The sequence below is a fragment of the Ovis aries genome, chromosome 14 (genome assembly GCF_016772045.2).
Source record: "Ovis aries strain OAR_USU_Benz2616 breed Rambouillet chromosome 14, ARS-UI_Ramb_v3.0, whole genome shotgun sequence".
Taxonomy (NCBI): Eukaryota; Metazoa; Chordata; class Mammalia; order Artiodactyla; family Bovidae; genus Ovis; species Ovis aries.
In genome coordinates this window covers 61,962,947-61,981,007 of record NC_056067.1, presented here as the reverse complement: position 1 = coordinate 61,981,007, position 18,061 = coordinate 61,962,947, and the positions used below count along the sequence as shown (strand labels likewise).

Sequence of the window (18,061 nt, the reverse complement as noted above, 5' to 3'; positions counted from 1 at the left end):
AGTTCCCCTGGTTCAATAGTTATGAAAATGCACCATTTTCTTTCCTGGAGAATTAATTACCCACATTCTGGTTTCAATTAATGGCGCTTTCACTTGAAATGTGAATCTATCCCTCCTGTCCATTATGAGCTGGTGGTTGATCTGGAGGCTTGACTACATTCTAATTCAACTTTTCATCGAGTCTTGCCTATCACAGTATATGGAGTAGCACAGGATATCTGGTTCTCCCACAGAAGTAAGGGAAGGGTGATAATCAGGTGAGGTCAACCTCTTCCATCAAAGTTTTACCAACAGTTTCAGTCTCCATTACTTGGATCCTATGCCTTTAATTTCATCACGACTCTCAGTTTGGTGATTTTCCTACTTCTGTTCAACCTGCTCCATCTAGTTTAAAAAATATGCTTGCTATTTTTCTTATTTGGCTGCTCCAGGTCTCAGCTGTGGCGCCTGGGGTCCTTCATTGTGGCGTGAAGACTCTCCCTGCGGCAGGCTTCTCTCTAGCAGGGGTGGGCAGGCTCAGTCACCTCCCCAACATATGGGATCTTAGTTCCCTGACCAGGGATCAAACTCATGTCTTCTGCATTGGAGGGTGGATTCTTAACCACTGGACCACTGGGGAAGTCCCCTGTTGCATCTAGTTTTAATTCACCTAATAACTTGCTACTCAGTCTCTTTTTTAAAATTATTATTTTGTTTATTTATTGTTGGCTGTCTGGGTCTGTGTTGATGTGTGGGCTTTTCTGTAGTTGTGATGAGCAGGGGCTCCTCTCCAGTTGTGGTGCACAGGCTCCTCATTGCAGTGGTTTCTTCTGCTGCAGAACATGGGCTCCAGGGCATGCAGGCTTCAGGAGTCCCAGCTCCCAGGTTCTAGAGCACAGGACCAGTAGTTGTGGCCCACAGGCTCCGTTACCCTAAGGCAAGTGGGATCTTCCTGGACCAGGGATTGAATTTGTGTCTCCTGCATTGGCAGGTGGATTCTTTACCTCTGAGCTATAAGAGAAGCCTGCTGATACTTTCTTGACCTCCATCCCTTCTTCACTCTATATCAGTTGCTCAATCCCATGACCAGTCCTCTACTTCATTATTACCAAATGTCTTCAGTGTTCATAATCTCAATATTGAGTATTCTGTCTTGCAACAACTTAATCTTGTCTTTTCAGTTTCACTTCCTATTTTTCAGTTCCACCCAGCCGTAATCATTTATCAACAAACCCTTACTTCCCACCCTGTCTACCCTCCTCTGGCAATGCAAATGTTTTTTCCAGTTAGGAATTTTTCTTGGACTTCCCAGGTGGCTCAGTGGATATCTGCTTGCCAATGCAGAGGACATGGCTTTGACTCCTGGTCCAGGAAGATTCCACGTGCTGCGGAGCAACTAAGCCTGTGTGCCATAAATACTGAAATCTGCGTGTTCTAGGGCCCACAACAAAGAGTAGCCCCCGACTCTCTGCAACTAGAGAAAGCCCTCCTATACCAATGAAGACCTAGCATAGTCATAAAGAAATAAAATTATTAAAAAAATTTTTTTCCTAATCAACTCTACTGTGTAGCTCTAAGAGCCTGAAACAGAAAAGTCAAGAAAAATGATTATTTTCACAATTGACTCTATATCTCAAGAAAGCCACAGGAAAGGTACAAATGAGCATATCCCTTTATCATTATGAAATGATCCACGTCATCTGTTATTACTCTTTTTCTTATAGTCAACTTTGTCTGATATTAATGTAGCTGTGCTAGCTGTCTTGTGTTACTGTTTGCACAATATATTTGTTCTTTTTGTTTTACTGACAATATATTTGTGTCCTAATATTTCAAGTGCAAGACTGGACACATATATTGTTACCTGAGTCTCCTTCCCATGTGGGAGTCTCTGGTGTTTTCACTGAAAAGAGGCAGGAGGAAGAGCTTCTTATGTGCAGTTGAGTATTTCATTTCTTCTTCTGGTTGCTGCTTACTTTGTAATTTCTTTGCGAAAATCATCTTGCTGCACTTTCGTAATCTTTAGAAAGTTTATTTAAAAGTTATACAAAGTTACAGTCACTATGTCCATGAACGATAAATACAAGGCTCTAAGTGCCTCCACCTTCACAGTCCATAGAGGCTCACAGTGTCCTTTGAATCAAAAGATCCTCCAGTGCCTGAAAGGATTCCACGCAGCTTCTACTTCCTGAGGTTAAGATGACTCAGCACCAGGGATGTTTTTGTCAAGTGTCTGGGAGGTGGAGGCTGGTGGCTCTTGATCATTGTTCTCCTCCAGGCTGTGTTGGATCCCATATCCAAAGTATATGACAAATCCTAGTAGGGAAATGAGACAATGAGAAGGAAAATGCCCACTTACAAATGCCAAATAAGCCTCCTGTTATGGTATCTGACAAAGTCTAAGGGAGGTGGTAGGAAGATGGTTGGATTCAGTCACTCAATAAGCCTCTTTATCCCAGAAAACCACTTACCAATGGCATTCCAGATGCCAAATTGGGTCCAAGTCCTCGGGGTCATCAGCATCATCAAGTAAATGTTCACAAAGATGCTCACCAGTGGGAGGACAGGCAGAGCAGGGACCTGTGGGCAGAGTCAGTTTATTCCTGGACACACTTCAGATGTCTGAAAGGGAGACCCTACCCAATGTGGGCAGGACAAGTTCAGTCCAATTCAGGCTGTATGTTCAGTGCCTACTGAGATTGTGTATGTAAAGCACTGAGTGTGGATCAGGGAAGGGTCCATTTGTTTTAGCAACTTGTCTTCTTCTCTGGGCCAGCAGAGGATGTTCGGACCTCAAAGCATGCCGACGTCATTTACCCAAGGTGGACACTTTGGACACATAAGGTCACCTACCCTGAACATTAGAGGAGAAGGGTCCTGAGGCTGCCTCCAGATGATGACTGTGACCCCAGTGATGAGCAGCAGCAGTAGCACAGCCACTGTTGTGAGCCCGGGGTCTCCAGAGAACACCTGGTTGGGCCACTGGGCCAGGATCAGGCTCAGGATGGTCAGCAGGAGAACTGCAAGGGTCAAGGTGGAGGAGAACAGGCTGGACCCAGAAGACAAAGATGTCAGGACCTTGGGTCACACCCCTCCCTGAAACCACCAACATCAGGAAGGGCCATCGTATCTCCATGACTCCTCCTCAACAGCCAAAGACAGAATCCCACCCCATCCTGCAATTTCAGAATGGGACCAAAGAGAAATTCCACCACTCACCAACCAGGAAGGCACATCCATAGACAATCTGGCCAGATTTCTGGATGGGGATGGTGCTGGCAGGGAACCACAGACTCTTTAGAATCCTTGGGGTGCTGGCTACAGGTACAGAGTCCAAAGGATGTTCTTCAACTTCAGGCTCCATTTCAACTTCTTCCTCTGTTTTGTCATTCAGGTTTGGCTGGTACCTGAACAGAGATATTAAGGCAATAATAACAGCAGTGTCTTCTGACAAAACGTGGTCCACTGGAGAAGGGACTGGCAAACCACTTCAGTAGTCTTGCCTTGAGAACCCCATGAACAGTATGAAAAGGCAAAATGATAGGACACTGAAAGAGGAACTCCCCAGGTTAGTAGGTGCCCAATACACTACTGGAGATCAGTGGAGAAATAACTCCAGAAAGAATGAAGGGATGGAGCCAAAACAAAAACAACATCCACTTGTGGATGTGAATGGTGTTGGAAGTAAAGTCTGATGCTGTAAAGAGCAATATTGCATAGGAACCTGGAATGTTAGGTCCATGCTGCTGCTGCTGCTGCTGCTAAGTCGCTTCAGTCATGTCCGACTCTGTGTGACCCCATAGATGGCAGGACCAGGCTCCGCTGTTCCTGGGATTCTCCAGGCAAGAACACTGGAGTGGGTTGCCATTTCCTTCCCCAATGCATGAAAGTGAAAAGTGAAAGTGAAGTCACTGAGTCGTGTCCAACTCTCAGCGACCCCATGGACTGCAGCCTACCAGGCTCTTCTGTCCATGGGAATTTCCAGGCAAGAGTACTGGAGTGGGGTGCCATTGCCTTCTGTGGTTAGGTCCATAAATCAAGGCAAATTGGAAGTGGTCAAACAGGAGATAACAATTGTGAACATTGACATTTTAGAAATCAGCGAACTGAAATGGACTGGAATGGGTGAATTTAACTCAGATGACCGTTATCTCTACTATGTGGGCAAGAATCCCTTAGAAGAAATGGAGTAGCCATCACAGTTGAACAATGAGTCTGAAGTGCAGTACTTGGATGCAATCTCAAAAACGACAGAATGATCTCTGTTCATTTCCAGGCAAACCATTCAATAATCCAAGTCTATGCCCCAACCAGTAATTCTGAAGAAGCTGAAATTGAATGGTTCTATGAAGACCTACAAAACCTTCTAGAACAAATACCCCAAAATGATGTCCCTTTCATTATAGGGGACTGGAATGCAAAAGTAGGAATTCAAGAAACACCTGGAGTACAGGCAAATGTGGCCTTGGAGTACAGAATGAAGCAGGGCAAAGGCTAATAGAGTTTTTCAAAGAGAACACACTGGTCATAGCAAACATCCTCTTCCAACAACACAAGGGAAGACTCTAAACATGGACATCACCAGATGATCAACACTGAAATCAGATTGATTACATTCTTTGCAGCTAAAGATGGAGAAGCTCTATACAGTTAGCAAAAACAAGACCAGGAGCTGACTGTGGCTCAGATTATGAGCTCCTTATTGCCAAATTCAGACTGAAATGTATGAAGGTGGAGAAAACCACTAGACCATTCAGTTATGATCTAAATCAAATCCCTTATGACTGTATCCCAGTATACAGTGGAAGTGAGAAATAGATTCAAGGGATTAGATCTGATAGACCTGGTGCATGAAGAACTATGGACAGAGGTTCCTGACATTGTACAGGAGGCAGGGATAAAGACCATCCCAAGAAAAAGAAATTCAAAAGACAAAATGGTTGTCTGGTGAGGCCTTGAAAATAGCTGTGAAAAGAAGAGAAGTGAAAGGCAAAGGAGAAAAGAAAAGATATACCCATTGGAATGCAGAGTTCCAAAGAATAGCAAGGAGAGATAAGAAAGATTTCCTCAGCGATCAATGCAAAGAAATAGAGGAAAACAATAGAATGGGAAAGACTAGAGATCTCTTCAAGAAAATTAGATATAACAAGGACACATTTAATGCAAAGATGAGCACAATAAAGACAAAAATGGTATGGACCTAACAGAAGCTTAAGATATTAAGAACAGGTGGCAAGAATATACAGAAGAACTATACAGAAAGATTTTCATGACCCAGATAATCACGATGGTGTGATCACTCACCTAGAGCCAGACATCCTGGAATGTGAAGTCAAGTGGGCCTTAGGAAGCATCACTACGAACAAAGCTAGTGGAGGTGATGGAATTCCAGTCGAGCTATTTCAAATCCTAAAAGATGATGCTGTGAAAGTGCTGCACTCAATATGCCAGCAGATTTGGAAAACTCAGCAGTGGCCACAGGACTAGAAAAGATCAGTTTTCATTCCAATCCCAAAGAAAGGCAATGCCAAAGAATGCTGAAACTACTGCACAATTGTAGTCATCTCACACACTGCTAAAGTAATGCTCAAAATTCTCCAAGCCAGGCTTGAATAGGATATGAACCATGAACTTCCAGATATTCAAGCTGGTTTTAGAAAAGGCAGAGGAACCAGAGATCAAATTGCCAACATCCGCTGGATCATGGAAAAAGCAAGAGAGTTCCAGAAAAACATCTGTTTCTTCTTTATTGACTATGCCAAAGCTTTGACTGTGTGGATCACAACAAATTGAGGAAAATTCTTAGAGATAGAAATACCAGGTCTCCTGACCTGCCTCTTGAGCAATCTCTATACAGGTCAAGAAGCAACAGTTAGAACTGGACATGGAAAACCAGACTGGTTCCAAGTAGGAAAAGGAATATGTCAAGGCTGTATAATGTCACCTGCTTATTTAACTTCTATGCAGAGTTCAGTTCAGTTCAGTCACTCAGTCATGTCGGACTCTTGGCGACCCCATGAATCGTAGTGCACCAGGCCTCCCTGTCCATCACCAACTCCTGGAGTTCACTCAGACTCACGCCCATCGGGTCAGTGATGCCATCCAGCCATCTCATCCTCGGTCGTCCCCTTCTACTCCTGCCTCCAATCTCTCCCAGCATCAGAGTCTTTTTCAAGGAGTCAACTCTTCTCACGAGGTGGCCAAAGTACTGGAGTTTCAGCTTTAGCATCATTCCTTCCAAAGAAATCCCAGGGCTGATCTCCTTCAGAATGGACTGGTTGGATCTCCTTGCAGTCCAAGGGACTCTCAAGAGTCTTCTCCAACACCACAGTTCAAAAGCATCAATTCTTCAGCACTCAGCCTTCTTCACAATCCAACTCTCACGTCCACACATGACTACTGGAAAAACCATAGCCTTGACTAGATGGACCTTAGTCAGCAAAGTAATGTCTCTGCTTTTGAATATGCTATATAGGTTGGTCATAACTTTTCTTCCAAGGAGTAAGCATCTTTTAATTTCATGGCTGCAGTCACCATCTGCAGTGATTTTGGAGTCCCCCAAAATAAAGTCTGACACTGTTTCCACTGTTTCCCCTGTTTCTCTGTCTATTTCCCAGGAAGTGATGGGACCGGATGCCACGATCTTCATTTTCTGTATGTGGAGCTTTAAGCCAACTTTTTCAGTCTCCTCTTTTACTTTCATCAAGAGGCTTTTTAGTGACTAACATAGACAGCATCGGAGAAGGCAATGGCTTGGCACATGGCACCCGGAAAATCCCATGGATGGAGGAGCCTGGTAGGCTGCAGTCCATGGGGTCGCTGAGAGTTGGACACGACTCAGTGACTTCACTTTCACTTTTCACTTTCACGCATTGGAGAAGGAAATGACAACCCACTCCAGTGTTCTTGCCTGGAGAATCCCAGGGATGGGGGAGCTTGGTGGGCTGCCATCTATGGGGTCGCACAGAGCCGGACACGACTGAAGCGACTTAGCAGCAGCAGTAGATAGCATATTAAAAAGCAGAGACATTACTTTGCCAACAAAGGTCTGTCTAGTCAAAGCTATGGTTTTCCAGTAGTCATGTATGGATGTCAGAGTTGGACTATAAAGAAAGCTGAGTGTTGAACAATTGATGCTTTTGAATTGTGGTGTTGGAGAAGACTCTTGAGAGTCCCTTGGACTGCAAGGAGATTCAATCAGTCCCTCCTAAGGGAAATCAGTCCTGAATATTCTTTGGAAAGACTGATGTTGAAGCTGAAAATCCAATACTTTGGCCACCTGATGTGAAGGACTGACTCATTTGAAAAGACCCTGATGCTGGGAAAGATTGAAGGCAGGAAAAGGGGATGACAGAGAATGAGATGGTTGGATGGCATCACCGACTCAATGGACATAAGTTTGAGTTAACTCTGGGAGTTAGTGATGTCTCAGGGAGGCATGGCATGCTGCAGTCGATGGGGTCACAAAGAGTTGGACACAACTGAGTGACTGAACTGAACTGAACTACTAACCCAACATCAGACAAACTATTCATCTCTCTCCTCCCTTAAGCAGACCAGGACATATAGAAAGCAATGTTAAACCAGAAGACAATTACCTCCCCATCAACCGCCATGGGTCCAAGGCCCCCAGCCTAGGTATAGTGAGTGGAGCCTCACCTGAGGACAAGCACAGAAAAAGTACCAACGATGTTACTAAATATCATCCCAGTTGACATATGTTCCACAATATGTCGGAGGTCCAAGAGTAACGCCATCATGGCTAGAATGAAGGCACAAAGAAGGTGGAGAAGTGGGTGAGAAATCACTAGAAATATCCAAGTTAGGAAATTGACTGGAGAAGGAGTGTGTTTCATGTATTCACCTGCGAGGTTTACAGAAGACATCACGGCCGTGACAGGGGTGCCTGTGCGGGCATGGATCTGGGCAAGGCCCCGGAAAAGGAGCCCGTCCTTGGCCATTGCACAGATCAACTGAGACATGTAAAACATGGTGCCCAGGAGGCTGGAAGAGAAAATGGAAACACGTGTGGGGACATAGAGAAGAGGGTTAGACTAGGGCATCTCCCCCCTTGTCTACATAGAGTAAGATGTCTTGCTCTCTTGTCCCTCATACCAATGGACAGATGCCTGAGAATCTGACCGTCAGGGAGAAAACCATGGCACTGACCTGTATAAAAGAGCACACAAGAAGACAACAGCCATGACATATCTGGCCGGGTCCCACCCAACGTGGAGAAAAGCCTGCGGTAAGGGGCTGTAAGGATGAATCTGGTAGTAGGGCACCATGAGGGTGACTGATGCCGAGACACCAGAGTACACCAAAAAGCCGATGAAGATGGAGATCACCATGCTCAAAGTGATGGAACGCTGAGGATTTCGGGCTTCTCTCCCTGCAGGTGTGTGGAAGTACTGGGTCAGGAAAACACACTGGAGTGAAGGCAAAAAAAGAAAAAGAAAAAGAAAAAAAAATCCCCTTTCCTCTTGCATCTTCCAAAGCAGGTTAACCATCTGCCAACCCCTGTTCCCAAGGTAGCTGAAACTGTGCCCAAGCCCCTGATGGGACCCGCAATAACCATGTTACCTTTCATGACAATGCCATCAAAACCAACAAATGAGTAGAAGCACAGAGCTGCTCCTCGGAGAATCCCATCAAAGCCAAAGGGCACAAACCCTCCGGAACCCAGAGGGCCCAAGCTATGGTGAGAGAAGGGATGAGGAAGAACATGGGTAGGGTGTGTTCAGTCATCTCTACTGGATTCCTCCCTTCATACCGCAAGTCCTGGGCTCCAGCACCCCCATCATCTGCTCATGTGGATTCACCAGCCCAGATCTCTCTAGTTCCTACCGTATTCCCAGCTCTGCACTGCCCCCTCCCCCACTTCACAAGCATTACTCTGGCCAAGGGTCATAGCCTCCTAACCTATAGATGTCACTGGATCCGGATGTGTTCAGTCTATAGTCCTGTTCTGTGAGCTGCCAGTTGTGCAGGTCTCCCTTACTGAAGCCAGAGATGATCGTGAAGATTGGAACAAAAATGTTGATGCCTGTGAACACTATGATAATCAGCGGTGATGCGTGAGGTCCCAGAAGCATTACTCCTGTGGGATAGATGGACTATGAAACACTCAAAATAAATAAATCCATAGAAACAGAAAGGAGACTAATGGTTGTCAGAGGCGGGAAGTTGCAGACTGCAGCGAGGACACTGACTGCTCAGCAGGTACTGGGAGCAATCTTTCTTTTGGGGAGATGAACATGTTTGGAAGTAGATGGAGGCGATCGTTGCATAACACCGTGAATGTACTAAGTGCCACTGAATCGTACACTTTCAGATGGTTGATTTCGTATCTCACAATACATGTCTATGAAATCATCAGGTTGTATAACTTACACTTATACAGTGCTGTATGTGATATATATCTAAATAAAGCTGGGAGATAATAATAAAATTATTAATTTTATGCTATGAGGACTTCCTTTCAACTGAAAAACAAAGCAATCTTTGATCTCAGTACAGAGGAAGAAGCTTGTTGGTCTAAGTCAATGATTCTCAGAGGGGGTGATTTTGCTTCCCAACCAGTTGGCACTGTCTGGAGACTTCTTCGGTGTCACAGTTTGGGGGCAGGGAGGGCATCAGTGGTGTCTAGTGAGTAAAGACTGGGAATGTTTGCTACTCCACACCCAACACTGATGTTTTAAAAACCTTACAATGCATAGGACAGCCCCCCATACTGAGAATGATCCAGCCCAATTTGTCAACAGTGCCAAGGATAAAAAACAGCAGTGTGTGTCCTCCCCTCCTGCCACCTTTCCTTCCAGTCCTAACCCCCCTCATTCTGCCACCCAAGCGTTTCCCTCCCCAGCTCCTGCTCCACACCCCACTCTTCTCATCCTGTCTCTGTCCCCTTCTCACCAATCATCACCAGCAACAGTGCCAGAGCGACAAAGTCTGGGAACGTGGCCAGGAAAGAGGGCATATACGGAGAGAAAGTCCCCTCTAATGCCTGAGAGATGTGGTTTCCAATCAGGCTGTCAAAGGTGATGCTCCACACTTTGGACAAACTGGCAGTGCCTGCAGAGGCAGAAGAATATTCATTAACAAGCATAAATTGATTCTTGACTATGTGCCATGGGATATATTATGAAAGAAAGACAGAGTACCTAATCTCAAAGAGTTTCTCCTCCTGGGGTGGGAAGGGCAGACCCAAATAACTCACAAAATAGGTCTCACTATTTGGTATAATTAGGAGGAGATCAATGTTATGCAAGAGAAGAACACAGAGAAGTGGGACTAGGGAGGCTGGGAGATGAGAGCTGAAAATTTTAAATCACGTGGTAGAGGAAAATCCCATGAAGACAACAGCTGACCCAAAACTTCAATATGGTGAATGGATGAGCCTTGGGCCACGCCTCCCTCTCACCCACTCCCTACAGTCCCCTTTCCTTCTGGTTTCCTGGATCATCATTTAAGGAAATGGAATAGAGCTGAGTACAATGAAGTTGTGGGGTTTTCCTGCCAATGGTAGCCTCCTCCTCAACAAGGTAGATAACAAAGTGTTTGTGAATGAGAGAAAATCCCAACCCTCCTCCCACCTCACTTCCTGATCTTAAGACCCACACTTTTCCCCACTCCATCATCTCACCAATGACTAAATACAGGATGAGGTTCCAGCCAATGATGAAGGCACACAGTTGTCCCATGGTGACATAGCTGTAGAGATACACAGAACCAGAGCATGGTACTTGGGCCCGTAACTCTGCATAGCAGAGCCCACACATCACACAAGACAGGGCGGCCACCAAGAGGGAGATGATGGTTGCTGGTCCAGCTATGTATTTAGCCACTGCACCAGCCACGATGTACACACTTGCTCCCAAGGTGCTGGCCACACCGAAGCCCACCAGGTCCAGCGTGTTTAGATGAGCCACGGGACTCTCAGACTCCTCTATGGGCTCCAGTGGCCGCCTGTACACCAGCTTCTGACCAAGTTGGTGAACATATTGACGCAGCATCCTTGATGGAGTTGAGGAGGCTACGGTCTGCTGAGGAATGCAAGACACAAAGTCATTAAGAACGTCCATCTTAAACAACAAGGTCTTAACTGTGTAGCCCAGGAAACTCTATTCAATATTATGTGATAAACCAGGGTGGAAAAGAATATGAAAAAGGATGTGTATGTATATATGCATCACTGAATCTGTATAGCAGAAATTTAGCCTATCCTTTCTCCAGTGAATCTTCCCAAACCAGGAATCAACCCAGGGTTTCCCGCATTGCAGGCAGATTCTTTACCAACTGAGCTATCAGGGAAGAGGCTTTAAGCAACACTACTTTAATTAAAAAAAAGTCCCATCTGCCCTTGATCCTGGAAGTCCAATTCCATGGAGCAATGGAGTGAGGGGGAGCAGGTGGTAAAAGGACACATTAATCAAGTTCTCTGTCTCGGAGCTTTGGTTCCTTAAACATAAATACATCTTTTAATATGATTCAAAATTACTGGAAAGGTTGTTTGAAGGAAAGTGAGATGGAGTGGATTCTATCTCCCCAAATGTACCCCTTTGGTGGGTAGACTGTTTTGAGCTGAAGGCAGTTAAGACCCAGCAGACTCTGGAGAAGCTCCTTGCCTCTGCCTTAACTGCTCAAAATAATCGGATTAGGGGACCTAAGCCAGGAAGAGAGCTATTACCGGAGAGAACTTTTTAATCTCAGAAAGTCTTCCCTGCTCGGAGTGGCAAACATTTGTTCACCAAGCGTTTGCTCTTCCCATCTTCCTTTGAGCTGTCTTCCTCCTCTTTGAAGCCCCAGATTTTTCCCTTGTTCTGTTAAACTCATGATACCATATAAGCCTCCCTTGCTTGACTCTCTTGAGCCTCAAGTTTTTATGGGGCTCTCATACATAACAATCCACCTGCAATGCAGGAGACCCTGATTTGATTCCTGGGTCAGAAAGATCTGCTGGAAAAGGGATAGGCTACCCACTCTGGTATTCTTGGGCTTTCCTTGTGGCTTAGCTGGTAAAGAATCTGCCTGCAGTGCAGGAGACCTGGGTTCAATCCCTGGGTTGGGAAGATCCCCTGGAGAAGGGAACAGCTACCCACTCCAGTATTCTGGCCTGGAGAATTCCATGGTCAGTCTATGGGGTTACAAAGAGTTGGACACGACTGAGTGACTTTCACAATTTCACATACATAACAATGTAAATTTGTTGATTTGTCTCACATCAATTTAATTATTAGACCAGCTGAAGAACCTAGATACGTTTTCTGCTTCTTGGGAAGAAAAAGCCTCAAATGCAGCGTTGATACACAGAAGCTGCTTAACTGGTATAAGTTGAGTGGATAAGATGGGCTTCCCATGTGGCTCAGTGGTAAAGTCTCCGCCTGCCAATGCAGGAGATGCAGGAGACAAAATGGCAACCCACTCCAGGATTCTTGTCTGGAAAATCCATGGACAGAGGAGCCCGGGGTCTCTGAGGAGAACCCCAGAGGAGTTCAAGGGGTTGCCAAAAGTCAGACATGACTGAGCATGCATAAATGAATGGTTAAAAATATGATTTTTTAGTTGAAATCAACCAGCTCTGCAACATAATAATTTTTCTGAGTTTTCACAAACTACATACCACCTTTGCCCTCCTTTCCTGTATAATGCAGGGAAAATTGTCATCATCATTATTTCGTCCCCTCTTTGATACTTGTGAAGTGACTGTTTTAGGAGCTTGGTAATCAAAGAGCTCAGTCTCTGCATAATTTTTCACCAAGGATCCTGAAACCTGAGAGTTTCCTGTTTCGTTGCTTGCAGAGTGACATGAAATAAGAACTCTGCTTTGGGGCATAGAGATGGAATTTGTAGGCAGGACAGACTCTAGATTAGCTCAGTCATTGCATCAAACCAGAGAGGTCTCCCAACTGCTTGGAGGGAGGGGGGACCAACCTTCATTCGGAATCAGAAATGACAGGACTCTGTTTCCTGCTCCTTTGAGGCCTGAAATGTCTCCTCACCACATGGCTCTGCAGGGCTAGGATGACCCAGTGACCACGAGCTACCTTCAGGGGGCTCTCTCTTCCAATACTCTTAAGTCCAACCTCAGCATTTTGGTTAAGAGCAAGGTTAAGAACCCAGGAGAATATTATTAGAATATTGGCTTCCTCACCACCCCTGTGTCCTGGAAGAAGTCATTCACTTCTCTGGACCTCCATTTTCTTCTTGATTATGTTCTGCTGATGAATCCTTGTGCATGTTAAATGGTGCATCTGCTCTGGTCGTTCCTCCAAAAGCTAAAAGTGGGTTGATTTACCATATGATCCATTCACCCTATGGGTGTGTACCCCAAAGAATGGAAAATAGGATCTCAAAGAGATAGTTGTACACTCGTGTTCAAAAGAGTGTTATCACAATAGCTGAAAGTTGGAAGCAACCCAAATGTCCTTCCATGAAAGACTGGATCAGCACCATGCGTTCTATATATGCAGTGGAATATTATGCAGCCTTAAAAAGACAGGAAATTCTGATGTGCGCTGCAACATGAAGGGACCTTGAGGATATGATGCTAAGCAACCTATGGCCAATAACAAGACGACGAGCACTGCATGATTCCACTTCTGTGAACTTCCGAGAGGTATCAAATTATAGAGACAGAAAGCAGGATGGTGGTTTTCCAGCGGCTGGAGTGAAGGGTGAAGTGGAGAGTTATCATAAAATGGGGACAAAGTTTTAGTTTTACAAGATGAAAAATGATCTAGAGATTGGCTGCACATCAATGTAAATATACATAACACTATTGAACTGTATACTTAAAAAAATTTTAATTGGAGGATAACTGCTTTACTATGTTGTATTGCTTTCTGCTGCACAACAACACGAATCAGCTGTAACTATATATGCGTTCCTCTCCCTCTTGACCTTCCCTCCCATCCCTCCATCCTACCCCTCTAGGTCATCACAGAGCATCACACTGGGCCCCCCCATGTTACACAGCAGCTTCCTACTAGCTAGCTATTTCACACATGACAGTGTATACATTCAGTGTTACTTCCTCAACCTGCTCCCCCCTCTCCTTCCCCCGCTGTACACTTAAAATTGTTAAGAAGGTTAATTTATGTCATGAGTATCTTACAACCATTTAAGAAATCGCTGCCAATGATAAATAATAGAGCTAGCTTTACAGAGTTCCCAGGAGTAGAAAAACCAAAAATGACTTAATATAAAGTACCATGCAGTAGTCCTCGACACATACCAAAATCCGCAGTTGTTCACATTGATACAGTTGCCCCAATATCCACAGAGGAGGGACCTATAAATTTGGAGGGCCAACAGTATACAGGAGACTGAAATCAGTGATTCACACAATGGAAACCCTATATAAAAGTTTATAATAATAAAATTTTGTAAAAAATTTATTAAAAGTTTATAAAAAATAGTGTTGTGATAGTTTCAGGTGGACTTCAAAACAACTCAACCAAACATATATATACACACATATACATGTATCCATCTCTCCCCAACTCCCCTCCCATCCAGGCTGTTGGTATCAGCTCTTAACTCTTCTCTGGTTACCCTCAGGGTAGGTTGTGAATTTCTTTTATCTTAAAATACATATTGCATTACATTTACAGTTTTAGCCATCTTTGAGTGTGCAGTTTGGCCACGTGAAGTTCATACACATTTTATGTAACCAAACTCCAGGGTTCTTTTTCATTTGGCAAAACTGAATCTCTACCCAGTCAATAAAATGTCCCCTTTCTTCTTTCCCAGTTCCTGTCAATCACCACTCTACTTCCTGTCTCTATGAATATGACCACTTACTTCATTTAAATGGAATCATATAGTATTTGTCATTTCTTGTCACACTTCTTTTGCTTACCACAATGTCCACTAGGTCATTTGCATTGTAGCTTATGTTATAGTCCCTTTTTAAAAAACATTTTTTAACATTTTGGCTGTGCTGAGTCTTTGTTGCAGCTGGCAAGCTTTATTTAGTTGCATCTCTCAGACTTGCTCTGGGGCATGTGGGATCTTAGTTCCCTGACTGGGGATTGAACCCACATCCGCTGCATTGCAAGGAAGATTCTTAACCACTAGACCACCAGGAAAGTCCCTTCTCTTCTTTTTAAATGCTGAATAATACTTTGTTATTGGTATATACCATATTTGGTTTACCTATTCTTTGGTAAATGGATAGTCAGGTTGCTTTCATGATTTAAATACTGTGAATAGAGCTGCTATGAACATGAGTGTACAGATATCTCTTCCAGGGTGTGGTTTCAATTCTTCTGGGTACATCCTCAGATAGAATTGCTGGATCGTATGGTTCTAAGATTTTTATCTGCTTGTGATGGAGAGGATGTTCACATATTAAGGAATGGGGAAGTCATTTTGGCTCATCCATGGTTCAGCCTGAACTGTGTGTGAACTAAGACAGCCTGTCAGACCCTCAAAGCTCATCTGCTTTAACCATTGAGGTAAAGAAAATCTGTTTTGAAGATTAGAATGAGCAAATCTCTTCTCATGGTGTCCGTGTTAACACTCCCTGGAAGATAAGGTTCCCTTCCTAGACACCAGAGTCCTGCTGTCTCACTGTCTATGTACTAAGTCTGTCTCTTGAAACCTTGAAGGAATACATCCTGTTGTGTTGATGTGTGAGCTTGGTTTGCATGAGGTGTAGGACTGTGCTGGAAACCATTCTTCAGCAGAGCAGTTCCTCAGAGCTCTCAGAGAGGCTGCCTCCCCAGCTATAGTTCTCAGTTCAGTTCAGTTCAGTCAATCAGTTGTGTCCGACTCTTTGCGACCCCATGAACGGCAGCACACCAGGCCCCCCTGCCCATCACCAACTCCCGGAGTCCACCCAAACCCATGTCCATTGAGTCAGTGATGCCATCCAACCATCTTATCCTGTCGTCCCCTTCTCCTCCTGCTCTCAATCTTTCCCAGCATCAGGGTCTTTTCAAATGAGTCAGTTCTTCGCACCAGGTGGCCAAAGTATTGGAGTTTCAGCTTCACCATCAGTCCTTCCAATGAATATTCAGGACTGATGTCCTTTAGGATGGACTGGTTGGATCTCCTCGAAGTTCAAGGGACTCTCAAGAGTCCTCTCCAACACCACACACAATTCAAAAGCATCAATTCTTCAGTGCTCAGCTTTCTTTATAGTCCAGCTCTCACATCCATACATGACCACTGGAAAAAACAGCCTTGACTAGATGGGCCTTTGTTGACAAAGTAATGCCTCTGCTTTTCAATATGCTATCTAGGTTGGTCATAACTTTCCTTCCAAGGAGTAAGCATCTTTTAATTTCATGGCTGCAATCACCATCTGCAATGATTTTGGAGGCAAGAAAAATAAAGTCAGCCACTGCTTCCACTGTTTGCCCATCTATTTGCCATGAAGTGATGGGACTGGATGCCATGATCTTAGTTTTCTGAATGTTGAGCTTTAAGCCAAATTTTTAACTTTACTCTTTCACTTTCATCAAGAGGCTGTTTAGCTCTTCTTCACTTTCTGCCATAAGGGTGGTGTCATCTGCATATCTGAGGTTATTGATATTTCTCCCAGCTGTCTTGATTCCAGCTTGTGCTTCCTCCAGCTCAGCGTTTCTCATGATGTACTCTGCATAGAAGTTGAATAAGCAGGGTAACAACATACAGCCTTGATGTACTAATTTTCCTATTTAGGACCACTCTGTTGCTCCATGTCCAGTTCTAGCTGTTGCTTCCTGACTTGCATACAAATTTCTCAAGAGGCAGGTCAGGTGGTCTGGTATTCCCATTTCTTTCAGAATTTTCCACACTTTATTGTGATTCACATAGTCAAAGGCTTTGGAATAGTCAATAAAGCAGAAACAAATGTTTTTCTGGAACTCTCTCGCTTTTTCCATGATCCATCAGATGTTGAAATTTGATCTCTGATTCCTCTGCCTTTTCTAAAACCAGCTTGAACATCTGGAAGTTCATGGTTCAAGTATTGCTGAAGCCAGGCTTGGAGAATTTCATGCATTACTTTACTAGCATATGTTCAGTTCAGCTGAGTCGCTCAGTCGTGTCCGACTGTTTGCGACCCCATGAATCACAGCACGCCACCCCTCCCTGTCCATCACCATCTCCTGGAGTTCACTCAGAGTCACGTCCATCGAGTCCGTGATGCCATCCAGCCATCTCATCCTCGGTTGTCCCTTCTCCTCCTGCCCTCAATCCCTCCAAGCATCAGAGTCTTTTCCAGTGAGTCAACTCTTCGCATGAGGTGGCCATAGTACTGGAGCTTCAGCTGTAGCATAATTCCTTCCAAACAAATCCCAGGGTTGATCTCCTTCAGAATGGACTGGTTGGATCTCCTTGCAGTCCAAGGGACTCTCAAGAGTCTTCTCCAACACTACAGTTCAAAAGCATCAATTCTTTAGCGCTCAGCCTTCTTCACAGTCCAACTCTCATGTCCATACATGACCACAGGAAAAACAATAGCCTTGGCTAGACGGACCTTAGTTGGCAAAGTAATGTCTCTGCTTTTCAATATACTATCTAGGTTGGTCATAACTTTTCTTCCAAGGAGTAAGTGTGTTTTAATTTCATGGCTGCAATCACCATCTGCAGTGATTTTGGAGCCCCCAAATAATACAGTCTGACACTGTTTCCACTGTTTCCCCATCTATTTCCCATGAAGTGATGGGACCAGATGCCATGATCTTCATTTTCTTAATGTTGAGCTTTTAAGCCAACTTTTTCGCTCTCCTCTTTCACTTACATCAAGAGGCTTTTTAGTTCCTCTTCACTTTCTGCCATAGGGGTGGTGTCATCTGCATATCTGAGGTTATTGATATTTCTTCCAGCAATCTTGATTCCAGCTTGTGTTTCTTCCAGTCCAGCGTTTCTCATGATGTACTCTGCATAGAAGTTAAATAAGCAGGGTGACAATATACAGCCTTGATGTACTCCTTTTCCTATTTGGAACCAGTCTGTTGTTCCATGCCTAGTTCTAACTGTTGCTTCCTGACCTGCATACAGATTTCTCCAGAGACAGGTTAGGTGGTCTGGTATTCCCATCTCTTCCAGAATTTTCCACAGTTTCTTGTGATCCACAATGTCAAAGGCT

General features: G+C 44.4%; 1 protein-coding gene across 1 annotated transcript; it reads right to left on the bottom strand.

The window, feature by feature from the left end:
• Positions 1-1,995: 1,995 nt before the first annotated feature.
• LOC101114898 (cationic amino acid transporter 3-like) lies at positions 1,996-14,336 on the bottom strand. The gene is made up of 11 exons (XM_015100360.4): positions 10,625-14,336; positions 9,895-10,053; positions 8,902-9,079; positions 8,563-8,675; positions 8,149-8,371; positions 7,844-7,983; positions 7,639-7,741; positions 3,199-3,386; positions 2,833-2,999; positions 2,451-2,559; positions 1,996-2,295 (listed from the first exon to the last, which is right to left on the bottom strand). The coding sequence occupies exons 1-11, from the start codon at positions 11,061-11,063 to the stop codon at positions 2,174-2,176; spliced, it is 1,941 nt and encodes a 646-aa protein (XP_014955846.3). The 5' UTR covers positions 11,064-14,336; the 3' UTR covers positions 1,996-2,173.
• Positions 14,337-18,061: the final 3,725 nt, after the last annotated feature.

What these genes read in the sequence shown, in the direction of transcription:
- LOC101114898 (XM_015100360.4), bottom strand. Translation starts at nt 11,063, where the DNA reads ATGGACGTTCTTAATGACTTTGTGTCTTGCATTCCTCAGCAGACCGTA. An exon ending in GTCTTCTGTAAACCTCGCAG is followed by an intron (nt 7,742 to 7,843) that starts GTGAATACATGA and finishes CCTTCATTCTAG; the next exon opens with CCATGATGGCGTTACTCTTG. An exon ending in CTTCTCCTCTAATGTTCAGG is followed by an intron (nt 2,560 to 2,832) that starts GTAGGTGACCTT and finishes CTCTGCCCACAG; the next exon opens with GTCCCTGCTCTGCCTGTCCT.